This window comes from Tursiops truncatus, chromosome 16, assembly GCF_011762595.2.
Source record: "Tursiops truncatus isolate mTurTru1 chromosome 16, mTurTru1.mat.Y, whole genome shotgun sequence".
Classification (NCBI taxonomy): Eukaryota; Metazoa; Chordata; class Mammalia; order Artiodactyla; family Delphinidae; genus Tursiops; species Tursiops truncatus.
The window spans coordinates 46,492,568-46,507,587 of record NC_047049.1 but is presented as its reverse complement, the minus strand read 5'-3'; the positions used below and the strand labels follow the sequence as shown (position 1 = coordinate 46,507,587).

At 47.5% G+C, this 15,020-nt stretch overlaps 1 protein-coding gene across 8 annotated transcripts in view; it reads right to left on the bottom strand.

Moving 5' to 3' along the window:
• ARHGAP22 (Rho GTPase activating protein 22) overlaps positions 1-15,020 on the bottom strand; it is a 202,839-nt gene that overhangs the window by 114,013 nt on the left and 73,806 nt on the right. For 6 of the 8 annotated variants that reach the window (XM_073793356.1, XM_073793359.1, XM_033842536.2 and 3 more), the window contains exon 3: positions 5,648-5,735. The exons of 1 other annotated variant lie outside the window; for it this stretch is intronic. In XM_073793356.1, coding sequence (XP_073649457.1) covers positions 5,648-5,735 — 88 coding nt within the window. Of the gene's footprint in view, positions 1-5,647; positions 5,736-6,382; positions 8,046-15,020 lie in introns of those variants that run through there. One more of the 8 variants, XM_073793358.1, reaches the window with a different exon arrangement.

The window sequence follows — 15,020 nt, the reverse complement described above, 5'->3', positions numbered from 1 at the left end:
AGGGGATGCTTGCTTATGGAAGGCCATTCTTCTGGCACCATTCTACTAGGGCAGGTGGACACCTCGGAGGCCCTCTTATCCTGCAGTTGGAGAAACCAAGGGAATCTGATCTGGTTTCCCCAGCAAGTTAGAGACTGAGCTGGGTCTGGGACCCACTCAGATCCCAAAAGCATATGCTGATCAGGGCCCCCTTGCTAAGAACTTGGCGCACGAGCTTGGAACTGCAGAGGAAGAATCAGAGCTCCACTTTAAGTGGCCTGGCTTCTGAGTTGCCTCCCCGACGGTGAGCGCTTTGGCAGGGCAGGGTGGTCTCCTCTGTGGACATTGGCTGGGGCGAGGGTCCGGGCAGAGCATGGACGGTGGTAACGAGGAGTGGCAGCTTACCTCCTCATCTCCAGCCGGGTCCTTGCAATCCCCCCATCATTACATTAGTGGTTTTGCTAACACACAGTTCTGATTTTAACCATCCCTCCTGCCTGCTGAAGAAGTGCAGTGGCTAAAGTCCAAGCCTCTGTGTCCAGCATCCAAGGCCCTTCGTGACCTGGCCCCCGCCCCCCTTTCCTCCTTGGTCCTCTACACCGCGAGTCTCCCCCACAGAATACTTCCCCAGGCCTCTGTGCCTTTGTGTACTCTATCCCCCCATCATTTGGGGATGACCTTCTCTTGTTTGCTCAGCTGGGTCATTTTTACTTCCCTGTCAAGGTTTAGCTTGGGTGAAATCTTCCCTAACCACCCAGGCGAGCCACCCTCACCCTCTGCTCTGGGCTCTCAGCCCTGGGGACACCCCTACTGGGGCACTCATCTCACAGTATTAGGACTGATAACTTACAGGTGATAGCTAAGCGGGAACTGTGTTGTTGTTATTAATAATAATGATAAACAGACAGACTGCAGAGAGGAGGGAAGAATAGAAAAATGTTGGCATCTACACTGAGCCAGGCACTAGGCTCCCCCTGCAACCTCACCAAACCCAAGGCACTTGGCTTTATTGTCTCCAAATTAGAAGTCATGAGACAGAGGCACGGGGACATTGAGTGACTTGTCCAAAACCAAGCAGGCCCTGGGTGGCAGGGTCGGGCTTCTGTCCAGTCCTCCCTGACTTTGGAGAGGACAGTCTGGAACACTGGTCAGAGCTAGCTGATGTGTGGTCACACGTGCCCTGCTGGAAGAGGGCAGAAAACAGGCGCAAACAGGGACATGGCACGTGCACTCGGCCTCCCCACTCTCTCCCCTGGAACCTTCCTTTCTGCGTGCAGATGTCTGCCCCTAGGGAACAGCGGCATCGCTGGCAAGCCTGGGTACACTCCACTGTCTCCCCAACTTCCATGGAGTGCCATTGCTCGCTTTACTCGTACCAATGCCTGGGTGGAGCTGAAAACCCAAGGCCTCAAAGCCATCCCTGCCCAGGCCCATTGCCCGCAAGATGCCCACCTGGTGTCTGGGGAGTGGGTGGGGATCCCAAGCAACGTGGTAGAAGGAGGCAGCGGGGGGCTCTGTGGGAGACCATGGCACCTGCCAGACCTCTGAACTGGGCAGTTTCCCCACCAGAGCCTCCAGCACTTTATCTTGAGAAATGTGGTCTGTGGGGCACAAAGCAGACAGGCGCTCTGTGATGGGAACTGGGCCCAGATGTCAGAGCCGCTGTGACACCCTCCGTGTCGTGTCCTCCTGCTCCAGAAGACAGCACTTTCCCGCTCTGAGATTCCGGGCGGCCTTCGTGTTTCACCCAGGTCATCCTCAGCCCCGCACGCTGGGGCCCTCGCACTCCAGGAGGATATGCTGCCGGGAAAGGCATTTGGACCTGGGACCCCGGTGTGGATTTGCAGAAAGAGCCACAGTCAGTGTGGACACTTGGTCCCTAAAGAAACAGCCATGGACTGTGTCTGATGCAGGGCACCTCCTCTCCTTTCCCTGGAAGCACCTGAGTTCCTCTGGGGGGTCCTTGTGCCTACTGTGTGAGCCTTTGTGGGCGGGTCTGTCCAGGCACTGGAGTGGACAGGCCTTTCCTCACCACCCCAGTGTCACCAGTGGCAGGCACATGGCGTAAACACAGCCACCTCAGACCCTGAGCCATCGACACAGCTGGGACTGAAGAGCCTGTGGGATTCGGCCTTCCCCGCTCAGAGCACCTACCACTCTCTCCTCCTGGCTCCGGGGGCCCTGAGCAGCCCCGCCGCCTGCCCCTTCCACACGCATCTCTCCAGCTTCCCATGGGCTGATTCTGTGTGGCCCCATAGCCTCTGGCCATTTCCCCCTTTGTCTGCATTTGTCAGAGCTGGCTTCTGCCACCTGCCATCGGGGACTCTGGAAAGACATGCCCAGCAGTGGAGAAGCCGTGATAGACCAGCAGTCACTCGCCAGCACGACTTAGGGCTCCCGTCTGAATGCCTGTAGTCAGTGGGCTTGCCTCCCTGTGGTAGCATCAAGGTAATACTAGAATAAGGATGTTAGCGAGACGACTTCTAGGGATCACCCAACTCGACCCATCAAACATAAGCACAAGTTGTGGGTTTAGCAACTTTTTGTCCAGAGCGCCAAAGCAGGCCTCTCCACCCCTTCCCCCATCCTTGTAGGTTCGGAGGAAGGCCTAAGCTTGCCTGTGCTCAGATGCCCGCAGTGCCAAGCAGTGATGGTCTGGGAGGCCAAAAGGATCAAGTCTCTAAGGGGCAGACGGCTTTCAAAGGGCTGGGAGGGGCTGCTTTGCCCCTCCCTGGGAGGGGAGCAACTGCCAGGCTAGAGAAGAGGCCCGTGTGGGAAGGAGACCGAGCGTCCTCGAATCCCAGCCCCTTCTGGGGCCTGGCTCCTTCCGGACTGACCCAGGAACCAGCCTCAGACTATTGGTGGATGCGGGGCTCTGGGGCTAGAACTGGCTCAAGCCGCAGCCCCACTATTTAGTGGCGGTCGGAGCCCGTCAAGAATCAGAGGTGGGGCCTGGCTGACTGAGATGGCTGGGGGCTGGCTGGAGGACACGCGAGGCCTGTCATGAAATTGGCGCATCTCTCCACTAGATGGCACTCACAGTATAATTTTCCTCATATTTTAAATTCTATCTTGAAAAATTGTGATTTTTTTATACTGTTAAAGAGCATGAATAGAGCTATGACTTAAAATTCATGTAACTGATCTCATGCATTATCGTTCTTGGGTTTCTATCACATGTCCAAGAGTTGTCAAGTTTCCCTCCCTCTGAGGTATTGGGTGTGGCAGACGTGCACTGCAGCTCGGCTTTCCGGGGCCAGAAAGATGCATCCAACGGAAGCGGAAGCGACTAAGTCTTTCCTTTCAGCGCTTCCCAAAGGCTGCCTGGGGCTCTGCACTGCCTACCACCTGACCTGCTTTCCCTGAGTGGTCTCACAGCTACCCTCCACCCCCACCCCCGGCTTTAAGGAGCGGCTGCACATCCAAAGGCAAGAGGGCGGCGCTTCGAACCTGCATACATTTGGTGCTTCGACCACTGCTGTGCTTGGGAAAAAGGGGTGTGAGGAGCCTTTCCTTCTATACCCGTGTCCTGAGACCTCTCGGGCCCACCCACGTAGAAAAAAGGCCAGACCTGTACCAGGTACCTGTGTTGAAGGGCAGCATAAGTGTGTGGCTTTGGAAGTCAGACTGCCCAGGTAGAAGCCCTGACCCTACTGCCATCCAGCTGTGTGTCCTTGGGCAAGTCACCAATCCTTTCTAACCCCCGGTGTCCTTTTTTATAAAATAGGCATGGAAGTACCCCTTACCTTAGAGGGATGTTTTGAGTACTGTGGTAGCAGAATAATGGCCCCACAAAGATGTCCACGTCCTCAGCCCTGGAACCTGTGAATGTGTTCCCTTATGTGGCAAATGGGTCTTCCCCACAGAGTCAAAGAAATTCTTGTAGCTCTGACCCAGATAAAGAGCATGCGCACTGGTGACCATTCCCATCCGGTCCCTGGGGGCACACGTCCAGTGCCTTTCTGACTTCATGGTGGTACGTGCTGACCTCCACCTTGTGGCTCTGGCCTCACCTCAGCCCTCCCCAACTCCCAGGCCCAGGCTCCCGGCCCCTCCCCAAGCCTTCCTTCCATGTGTCCAGCTCCCCCTCCCCTACATGGCAGGGCCCTCCTACCTCACTCCCCTCCTTCATTTCTTCTCTACCTTCTTGGCAGAAACCTTTACTCCTGTTCCATAATCAACCAAGCCTCTACTTTCCACTCCATGCCCTGGGATCCCTCTGTTGCCACCTTCTAATGTGTCCTTTCAGCAACAAGATTCCTGCAGTAGATGAAATACCCAAAGGAAACCACGGTACTTGAATTCTGCATATGCGGCAGGCAGTTGGGAGGGTCTCCCTGCACTTCACCTGCAGCCTGTACCTCCTGGAGTTCCCAGTATGGACAGAGCAAAGGTGAGCACACCCTGCCCCAGGCTTGGATTCGCTCAGTCCTGCTTCCAGTGGGCCATAGCTTGCTGGCCTGAGCCTGGGCTGATGCGTCCCCTGGTGCACAGCCCGTAGCCAGGTCACTTCGTCAGAGGGGTTGTGTGGCTCTGCCTCTCTGAGACTGTAAACTTACTGGCTCACAGACCCCACAGGCCCTAGCACACTCGATCCACAGCCACCACTTCCCAGAAGGAAGTCTAGATTCGATTGGCACATGATAGGGTGTGATGACTAGCTGCCTGTAGCCTCTGCTCTCAGTGCTCTGCCCAGACCCCTGGGCACTCACTGTTCCCATCCACACTGGCAGCCTCTTTCCTCAAGCACCTGCGGCTCTGCCTGAAGGCCTTCTCTGAAGGCAGGGAGCTTGGCCAAGCGCAGGGCGGGCCAGAAATGCCAGAGTCAGCCTCCCAGGGAGCAGCTCTCAGTTAATGGCCGGTGGGACTTGGTGGGTAAACCCCCAGCCTCCTCACTCCTTGGGTAAGACACCTCTGAGTCGGTTCATTGGAACTGAGCCCCGGGCACCCCCAGTGGCACCAGCTCACCCTGCTGGCTCTCCCTTCCTGCTCCCTTTCTCGTGCTTTTTGGGGTCACCACAGGATGAACTGCTCAGATCCTTGCCTGAGGCCCTGCAACAGGGGGAGGCCAAGCTTAGTAAAATACCACCTCACCAGCCAGCCCCTCTGTAAACTGACTCACTTGCAAGACACATTTACTTAGTTCAATAAGAGCCACATTTTAAAACTGGGAACTTTAAAAACCTGCTTTGTAACTGCTAACATGACGGCGGTTCTTTGAGTTAAATTACTCCCCTTCCTCCCACCACATTGCAATGCTTTGTTCTGGGATTCATGACAGAGCTTATTTTAATGCTCTGAACCTGTGCTAGTGGTTTTCCCTGGACTTATTTGCATGTGACCCAGATACTGTGTTTGGACCTTCACTCTAAGGTGTCCCCGTGGATTGGTTACCTCCCTTGTTTTATTTTGAACTTAAAAATCCACACTTTCCTCTCACCAGAAGCTAATTATCTAGATAATTGACTGGATTTTCTAAATTCTCCCCAAATGTGTAATATCCTCTAGATTTGGCCCAAATTTCCGAATTGTGCTTGGAGACAGCGCTGGCGTTCTCACAGAGAGGAGTGTTGCGGAGGTGGCCCTTCCCAGGCCAGAGGGGCAGTGACGCTGCCATTGGGGCCACCAGGGCCAGCCCCAGCACAGAGCTGAAGGGTGCTAAGCCTACCTGGGCTGATCTCAAAGAGGTGCTTTCCCGGGTCCTCAGGGCCAGGAAGAAGTTCAGTCACCTGGGTCCCTTGTAGAGAAATAAAGCCCTAAATAGAGAGACAAACACAAACACGAGAGCGTGAGATGGCTGGGAAAGGGCTTCTGCGGTCAGGGCTCTGGGGAGCAGAGGGTGAAGCCGCGGGTCAGAGTCCCAGCCCTCCAGGACCTGGATGGGCAGGCTGGGTGCCGGGAGGAGCACAGGCCTCCTCTCCATGGCAGGGACCGAGCGCACATGAGGCCTTGCATGGGGTCCCTGCTCGAGTGGGCCGACACTACCTTCTGACACCCTTGGAGGAGCTCTGCCCACAGAGGACTGCCCAGGGTTGTCACTCTCCTGGTTAAGGCATGGTAAGCCCAAGTCAGGAGCAGGGAGGAAGGCTCCATTATTGGGGCGGGGGCGGGGGGCGGAATGTGCCCATTTGCAGGCTTTCTGGGGCAGGAGAGTCAGGGAGAGGAAGGTTTCTTGTATGTAACTGTCCAGGCGGTAACATGGGGGAAAGGATGCACAGATCTGTGTGAGCCCAGTATTGCCCCCTCCTGGCTGGGTGAGATTTCATTTCTTTACCTGTTACGTGGGAGTCAGCTACCGCGAAGAAGGTACCATACCTACAGTCTAACTGCCTGGGTTCAAATCCTGGCTCACCTACTTACTGGCTGTGTGACCTCAGGCAAAGTATTTAACCTCTCTGTGCAACTTCCCAATTTCCTTATCTGTGAAATAGGAATAATAATTGTCCTTTCCAGGGCTGTTGTGAGCATTAAGTGAATTAGTACTTGGGAAGCCCTCAGAGCAGTACCTGGCATAGTGAAAGCTGTTTATTTGCTAAATAAACCCCAGCTATTACTGTGTGTCAGGGCTCCACACTGGGTGGGGGAACAGCATCCCTGCATCTGCACTTGCCCAGGTGACTGGCGCGGTCACTTGCTGTATCCACACGGTTGCCTCCAGTCCCCACCCCCATGTGTACTCATGGAGCGCTCTTCTTTCCACTCCCATCTTTTCCAGGCAATTCCTGGCTTTCAAGGTGACTGGAGGCTCCACGTGGCTGCTGGAGTCTTGTGCTGCACGGACACATGGAGATGCCTTTTCTCATTTAAGCACCGTAAAGGCAGAACGGCGTCTTTACCTACGGATGCTTGCTTTAGAGAAATTATAGCAATAAACCAGAGAACCAGATGGTAATCGCTGTAACTGAACTAACGGTGTCTTTCTAGGAAACCGAGGGCTAGTGGGAATAAATCAGGGCTGCAACCCCAGGATGGGGAAACGTGTTCATTACAGGATGTGGATGAGATCCATCACTGGCTAACGGGAAGGGTCTCTGGTGTTTGCTGTTTCAGTAACTGTCTCTGAGTACTTCTGAGCACTTTGGGTTTTTTTCCCTCTATGCCTCAATATCTGTCATCCATAAAATGGGAGTAACAATATTGACATTGACATTACTTTCTACTCCAGCTAAATGGAAAAGCAGTAATAACCCTTGTTTACAGAGCTTGTACTATATTCCTGGCTCTTTGTCTAAACTATTGGATTTAATCTTTCTAGAGGCCCCACAGGGGTGAGTACTACTATTCCTATCGTCTTGGGCAAGCAGATGGAGGTCGGAGAGGTGAAGCAACCAGTCTCCTGGTCCCACTGCTGGCAAGGGCAAGCGGGGACGTGCACTCCGGGGGTGTCTGATGATGGAGCACTTTCCCTCCTGTATTTGTGACAGCAGCTGCCGGCTGACTTTGTGTGCAAGAAGCTGCCCTGGAGAGCCAGGCTGTGCCTTTGGGACTCACTGCTCATCACTCACTCAGAAGAATCCCAGTGTGGCCCCCATTACTGCAAGGGGCCCTCAGAACTGGCTTTTGGTCACCCAGATCCCTCCTGCTTCCCACGGGTTAAGAGCACGGGTTAAGAGCACGGCTTTGATCCCAGCATTTTGCTCAAGCACTTGTGGGGGGAGGGCTGGGAGTGGGGAAGAAAAGGGGAGGGGAGAGGAAGGGGGCAGGAGAGCAGAGGGAGTCTGCTTTCCCCTTTCCGGTATGTCATTTGTTAAGGCTGTGATGAAAGACACGTAGAAGTCAGTATGAAGCATCCAGCTGAGACCCTCGGGCTAGGTCTCAACCTTGAGAGGGCATGAGAGTCACCCCAGGGCTTGTTAAAACTCGGAGTACCAAGTTTGGTGGTCTTGCAGTAAGTGTTTAACAACAGGTTCTCCAAAAAAAATAAGGCAAGCTGATTTGTAGTGTTTGCCAACTTCTGTGATATAAATACCCTCCATGGCTGATTTCATGTCGTCATTGAATGTGGCACTGGGAAGAAATGCACCGCAGTGTTCCTGCCACGTGGATACCATAGGGGTCAACAGGCTCTAGAGCATAGATAGGAGTAAATGAAATCAAACAATTAGGGGGTGATACATTTTGAGGACTGATTATCTTTATTTTTTTAATGTATTTTATTGAAGTATAGTTGATTTACAACATTGTGTTAGTTTCAGGTATTCAGTAAAGTGATTCAGTTATATATATATGTGTGTGTTTATATACATATTCTTTTTCATATTATTTTCCATTATGGTTTATGACAAGATATTGAATATAGTTCCCTGTGCTATACAGTAGGACCTTGCTGTTTATCCATTAATTACCTTTGTTTTTAATATAATTTATTTAATTGTAGGTCTGTATGATTTAATTTCAATAGTGGAAATGTTTAGCAACTGGCTGGTAAGCATAGCACTAATAGAACTACCCCTGGGGTTTCTGACTCTATAGGTCTGGAGAAAGAAGGAGAATCTGGGGATTTCTCTGCTGGTCCAGTGGTTAGGACTCGGCACTTTCATGGCCCGGGGTTCAATCCCTGGTTGGGGAATTAAGATCCCACAAGCGGTGTAATGTGGCCGAAAAAAAAAAAAAAAGAGAGAAACAAAAAAGGAGAATCTGCATTTCTAACCAGGTTTCTGATGCTGCTGGCCCCCGGGGATACACGTTGACAACCACTCTCTAGGGGCACTTAGAGTAAGTAGCCAAAAGAAGGTGCCTTTTCCATCAGCTTATTCAGCACATCAGTTTCCTCAAGTGTAAAATAAGGATAACAGTATCTGCCTCATGAGGCTGTTGTGAGGGTTAAAATGATCCGATATTTTCCTGCTGGCCTTGGAGAGCCAGGTTTTGGTTGAGCTGCTGTGCCTTGGACACGTGCAGTTCCGAAGGACAAGGAGTACCTCCAGCCACTCAGATCGTGCCCTGGACTAGAGGGGTCCGGGCTTTCCCTGAGGAGCCCAAAGTGAGTGTTAGCACTTTGGAGGGGGTGGCTGGTCTCCTTCCTGCTGGGCCTGGGAAGGGACCAGACACACCATTTGCACCTACAACTGCACAGATGGGCAGCTGGGTGCAGAAAGAGATCGTGCAAACTCCAGTCACACTGACAGCTTCCCACAAAGGTTAGTCCCCTCTCCCCCTCCCCCTGCGTCTGAGCTATGTGCATTTGTTCTGTTTTGCTATTTACTCAGCCTGCATATCCCAGTTTGTCCTGAGAGGCTGCCAATGACTTCATTCATCTCTAGCTTCACACCAGTGCAAGTCCACTGGTGTAAGGGAGTAATGGTCAAAGGATGCGCTATTCTGTCTGTGTGTAACCGAGCTCCACTCCAGGCCTGCTGCTGGCTCACCAGAGCTCCCTCCCCAGCCCTTGTGAATGTACCAGCTTGAGAGGACCCGTGGGTATCCAGTGGAGGCCCCAGACAAAAGCTCCAGAAACTCCTTCTCTCAGAGAGCAACTTTGGGAGAGAGTATATTTCTTATATTAGTGTCAGCTTAGATGGTTTATTCAAAATCCATCATTTCTACAGCGTAATAAATACAAACTCCAGGAACACTGCAGGTGGAGGGGAAGCAGCCCAGTGATTAGCCTTGCTCCCTCTCATTTGTCTAAACCCAGCAATGGGGCACCTAGGATGTGGTACAACCTTCAGGGACTGGTGAACATGCTCAGAATTCAGAAAGCTTCTATGTCAGATTCTGAATGTCTTAGTTATCTACTGCAACATAACAAATTACCCTAAGTCTTGGTAGCTAAAAACAACAATAAACCTTTATTCTCTTACAGGGTTTCTGTAGACCAGGAAATTTGGAATGGCTTAGCTGGGTGTTTCTAGCTTGGGGTCTTTTACGAAATGATAGTCAAGATGTTGGGTGGAACTACAGACATCTGAAAATCTGACTGAGGCCAGAGGATATGGTGACTCCCTCAATGGCGGATATAAAAAAAAGTCTCAAATCTACATTCTAGAGATGAGAAGTACAATGTGCAAATAAAAAATACAATGAGTGGGATTAACAGCAGATTCGATGTTGCAGATGAAAAGACTAGAGAACTTGAAAATATAGCCATAGAAACTACTCAAAATGAAACAAAGAGAAAAGAGAAGTAAAAAGAATGAACAGAGCATCAGTGAGATGTGGGATAACGTCAAGCAGTGTAATTTACATGTAATTCGAGTCTCTGGACAAGGAGGGGGGAACTGAAAAATATTTGTGAAGAAATTATAGCTGAAACTTTTCCAAATTTATGAACAGTATAAACCCACAGATCCAAGAAGTGCAATGAGCCCCAAGCATAAGAAACATAAAGAAAAGTAAGTATATGAAGGCATAATCAAATGGCTCAAACCCAGTCATGAAAAGAAACTCTTAAAAGCAGCCAGAGGTGAATGATACAATATGTACAGAGGAGCAAATGTGAGGATGACAGCAAATTTCTTATCAGAAACAATGTAGGTTAAGAAATCAGTGGAACAACATCTTTAATGGTATTGAAAGGAAAATCTGTCAACCTCGTATTCTGAATCCAGTAAAAGTATCCCCCAAAAATAAAGGCTAAGTAAAGACCTTTTAAGATACACAAAACAAATAGGAAATAATGCATCATTAGCAGACTCATACTACGAGAATTGTTAAAGACAATTAGGCAGAAAGAAAATGATATTAGACAGAAAAAAGGAAAGGAAGGAAGATTAATGGAGCAATAGGAAGTAGACGATTAAAGTAAAAAAAAGTTCATTATCTATTTATCAATAATTGAGAAAACAAGTAGACAAAAAAATCAGTAACGATATAAATGACCTGAATAAACACTATCAACCAATTTGACCTAATTGCTGCCTTCCTCAACAGTAGAATACACGTGTTTTCAAATGTCCATGAAACTTTTACTAAGATGGCCATAAACAAGTCTTAAAAAATGGAAAAGAGTTCAAATACAACATATGTTCTCTGATCACAATGGAATTAAGTTAGAAATCAATAACAGAAAAATTTCTGGAAAATCCCCAAACATTTGGAAACCAATTAATGCATTTCTAAATAACCCATACATCAAAGAAAAACATCAAAAAGGAAAATTAGAAAGTGCTTTGAACTGGATAAAAATGAAAACACAACATATAAAATTTTGTTACATGCCTCTAGAGGAGTAGTTAGGGGGTAAATTATAGCACTAAATGTTGATATCACAAAAGAAGAAAGCCTTCAATCAATGACCTCAGCTTCTACCTTAAGAAATGACACAAAGAAGAGCAAATTAAACCCAATGTAAAAAAATGAAAAAATAAAGATCAGAGTGGCTATAAATAAAATGAAAAATAAAAAAATAATGAAGCCAATGAAACTAAAAGCTAGTTCTTTGAGAAGATCAATAAAATTGATAAGTCTCTAGCAAGACTAATCAGGAAAAAGAGAGAAGATAAATTGTCAATATCTGGAATTAGAGAGGTGACCTCACCACAGATTCTTCAGGTATTAAAAAGATAAGGTAATGTTAAGAAAAACATTATGTTAATAAATTTGGAAATTTAGATGAAGTGGATAAAAGAAGACACAAACTACTGAAGCTCAGTCAAGAAGAAATAGTTAAATAGCCCCATATCTAGTAAAGAACTGGAATTTGGGGGCTTCCCTTGGTGGCACAGTGGTTGAGAATCTGCCTGCTAACGCAGGGGACACGGGTTCGAGCCCTGGTCTGGGAGGATCCCACATGCCACGGAGCAACTGGGCCCGTGAGCCACAACTACTGAGCCTGCGCGTCCAGAGCCTGTGCTCCTTAACAAGAGAGGCCGCAACAGTGAGAGGCCCACGCACCATGATGAAGAGTGGCCCCCGCTTGCCACAACTGGAGAAAGTCCTGGCACAGAAACAAAGACCCAACACAGCAAAAATAAATATAAATACAAAGAAATGGAATTTGTAGCTAAAAACCTTCCCACAAGGAAAACTCCAAACTCAGATGATTTCACTGGTGAATTCTACCAAATATTTAAGGAAGAAATAACACCAATACTACACAAATTCTTTTTGAAAAGTGAAAAAAAGGCATGGTTTCCAGTGCATTTTATGAGGCCAACATTACTGTGATATAGAACAGCCGAAGACATTATAAGAAAAGAACACTGTAAACCAATATCGCTCAGGAACAAAAATTCTCAACAAAATTTTAGCAAATCAAGTTCAACAATATATAGAAAGGAAAATAATGACCAACTGGGGTTTATCCCAAGTATGCAAAGTTGGTTTAACAAACCAAAATCAATCAATGTAATTAACCATATTTATAAACTAGAAAAGAGAAAAGATCATCTCGATAGATGCAAAAAAAAAAAAAGCATTTGACAAAATTCAACATCCATTCCTGATAAAAATTCTCAGCAAACTAGAATAAAAGAGAACTTCCTCAACCTGATAAAGGGTATCTCTGAAAAACGAAAAGCTAATATCATACTAAAAGCTTTTCCCCTAAGACCAAGATCAAGACAATGATGTTTATTCTTATTATTTCTATTAAATATTGTACAAGTCCTAGCTGTTGTTATAAGGTGAGAATAAGAAATAAAATTTGTCCAAATTGGAAAGGAAGAAGTGAAAGTGTTTCCACAAACAACATAATTGTCTATGTAGAAAATCTGCTGAAACTTTACAAAAAAAAAGCTACTAGAATTAATAAATGATTTTGGTAAGGTTTCAGGATACAAGACAAATGCACAAATTTAAGTAGTATCTCTCTCTATTAGCAATGAACAATTGGAAATTGAAAATCAAAACCATTTTACTTGCACCCCAAAATATGAAATACTTGGGGATAAATATGATGAAAGATCTTCAAGATCTGTGCACTGAGAACTAAAAATCATTGCTGGGAGAATTGAAAGAAGATATAACCAACTGAAGAGATATACTGTGTTTACTGGCCAGAGGACTTACTATTGTTAAGATGTCAATTCTCTCCAAATTGGCCTAAAGATTCAAAGCAATCCCAGTCAGAATCCCAGTAGTGTTTTATAGGACATGACCTATAGAACATGATTCTAAAATTCATATAGAAATATAAAGGACCTACAACAGTCAGACAACTTTGAAACAGAATAACAAAGTTGGAGATCTAATACTTCTGGATTTCAGGACTTACTATAAAGCTATAGTAATCAAAACATTGTAATATTGGCATTAAGATAGACAAAGAAGTTAATAAAACAGAATACAAGGTTCAGAAACAAACAAACAAACAAATGGATTTTTTTTTTTTTTTTTGCGGTACGCGGGCCTCTCACTGTTGTGGCCTCTCCCATTACGGAGCACAGGCTCCGGACGCGCAGGCTCAGCGGCCATGGCTCACGGGCCCAGCCGTTCCGCGGCATGTGGGATCCTCCCGGACCTGGGCACGAACCCATGTCCCCTGCATCAGCAGGCGGACTCAACCACTGCGCCACCAGGGAAGCCCAAACAAATGGCTTTTTTTTTTTTTTTTTCTTTTTTTTTTTCGGTACGCGGGCCTCTTACTGCTGTGGCCTCTCCCATTGTGGAGCACAGGCTCCGGACGCGCAGGCCCAGCGGCCATGTATCACGGGCCCAGCCGCCCCGCAGCATGTGGGATCTTTCCGGACCGAGGCACGAACCCGTGTCCGCTGCATCAGCAGGTGGACTCCCAACCACTGCGCCACCAGGGAAGCCCAAACAAATGAATTTTTGACAAAGGTTCAAAGGCAGTTCAGTGGACTATGGATAGCAGGATGGTATTTTCAGTAAATGGTGGTGGAACAATTTTATATTCTTGTGTAAAAAAATGAACTTTGATCCATGCCTGACATCACACATAAAAATATACTCAAAATAAATCATATACCTAAAAGTAAAATCATAAGGCGATAAAACTTCTGGTAGAAAACCTTTATGACTCTGGTTAGGCAAAGACTTCTTAAATACAATGTCAGAAGCACAATTGTGAAGCGCTATTGTGATTTGTGAGTTATTACATAGCCAAGGAATAGAGTCTGCTTATAACCATTTTACAGGAGCTGGAATACATATAAACATTTAAAAATAATTATAGGGGTTTGTAATTATTGTGACATTGACACTTAATGTGGGACTTAAGCGGGTCCAGGGCTGATGCCTGGTGTTATTACCTGTACAATGAGGACATTAACCTCTGTCCTTTTGTCCTCACTGGGCTGCCTGAGCTGGTGCTTTGTAAAGAGCTAAAGGCTGAATGACTATGAATGAGTACTTGTCATAATTATTATTTTACAACCATTTTGGCCGCTATGCCTGTTCATTTGGTTTGTCTCTAGGAACAATCCCTCCCCCAATAACACTATCACTTGTGCCACAAAATAAGGTATGGTGTAGATTCAGGAGTCCCAGGATGGTGAAGGACTGGGTTCCTCCTTCATAGTCTGCGGTGACAATCCTGGTGGGACCTCCTGCAGGGGCCGGGGTGTCTGCCCTTCTACCACTGGTCTGGGTTTTGGGCTTCCTGATCGTTCTGTGAACTTCACACTCTAATCCAGCTTTCTCTGCTACCTGATCAAAGCTGGCTCTCTGGGTAGTCTTCATTTTTCATCTTGTCTAGAGGGAGACTGTCTGAAGAACCAACTTCTGAAATGCTTCTTAACAAGTGGCATGATAAGATTCTCCACTGGCAGCATCTTGGAAAATTGCACACGTTTTAAAAAGCAATCACTCAGGGTTCTTTATCTCCTTTTATTCTGATTGTGGCCTCAGATCAATCTTAAAAAGCTTCAGCCTCTGACACCCAACCAAGAACTGAATCACTCCAGATTTTAAATAACGCAGATCAGAATGAAGTTCAGTGCCAAGCTGGGAAACATCCTCCTCCCTCTTATCATACAAGCCTTTAACCAGGGTCCATTACTGTCCAAAATGTAGCTATTTAAAAAGGCAACCTAAAAGTTGGAGACAAATTGCTTCTTGATTGGGGCACCTTCCCTCCCTAAGGAGTTGAGATGAGTCACTTCTCTGGCCTCATTCTTTGCTCAGGACTTCATCCTGAA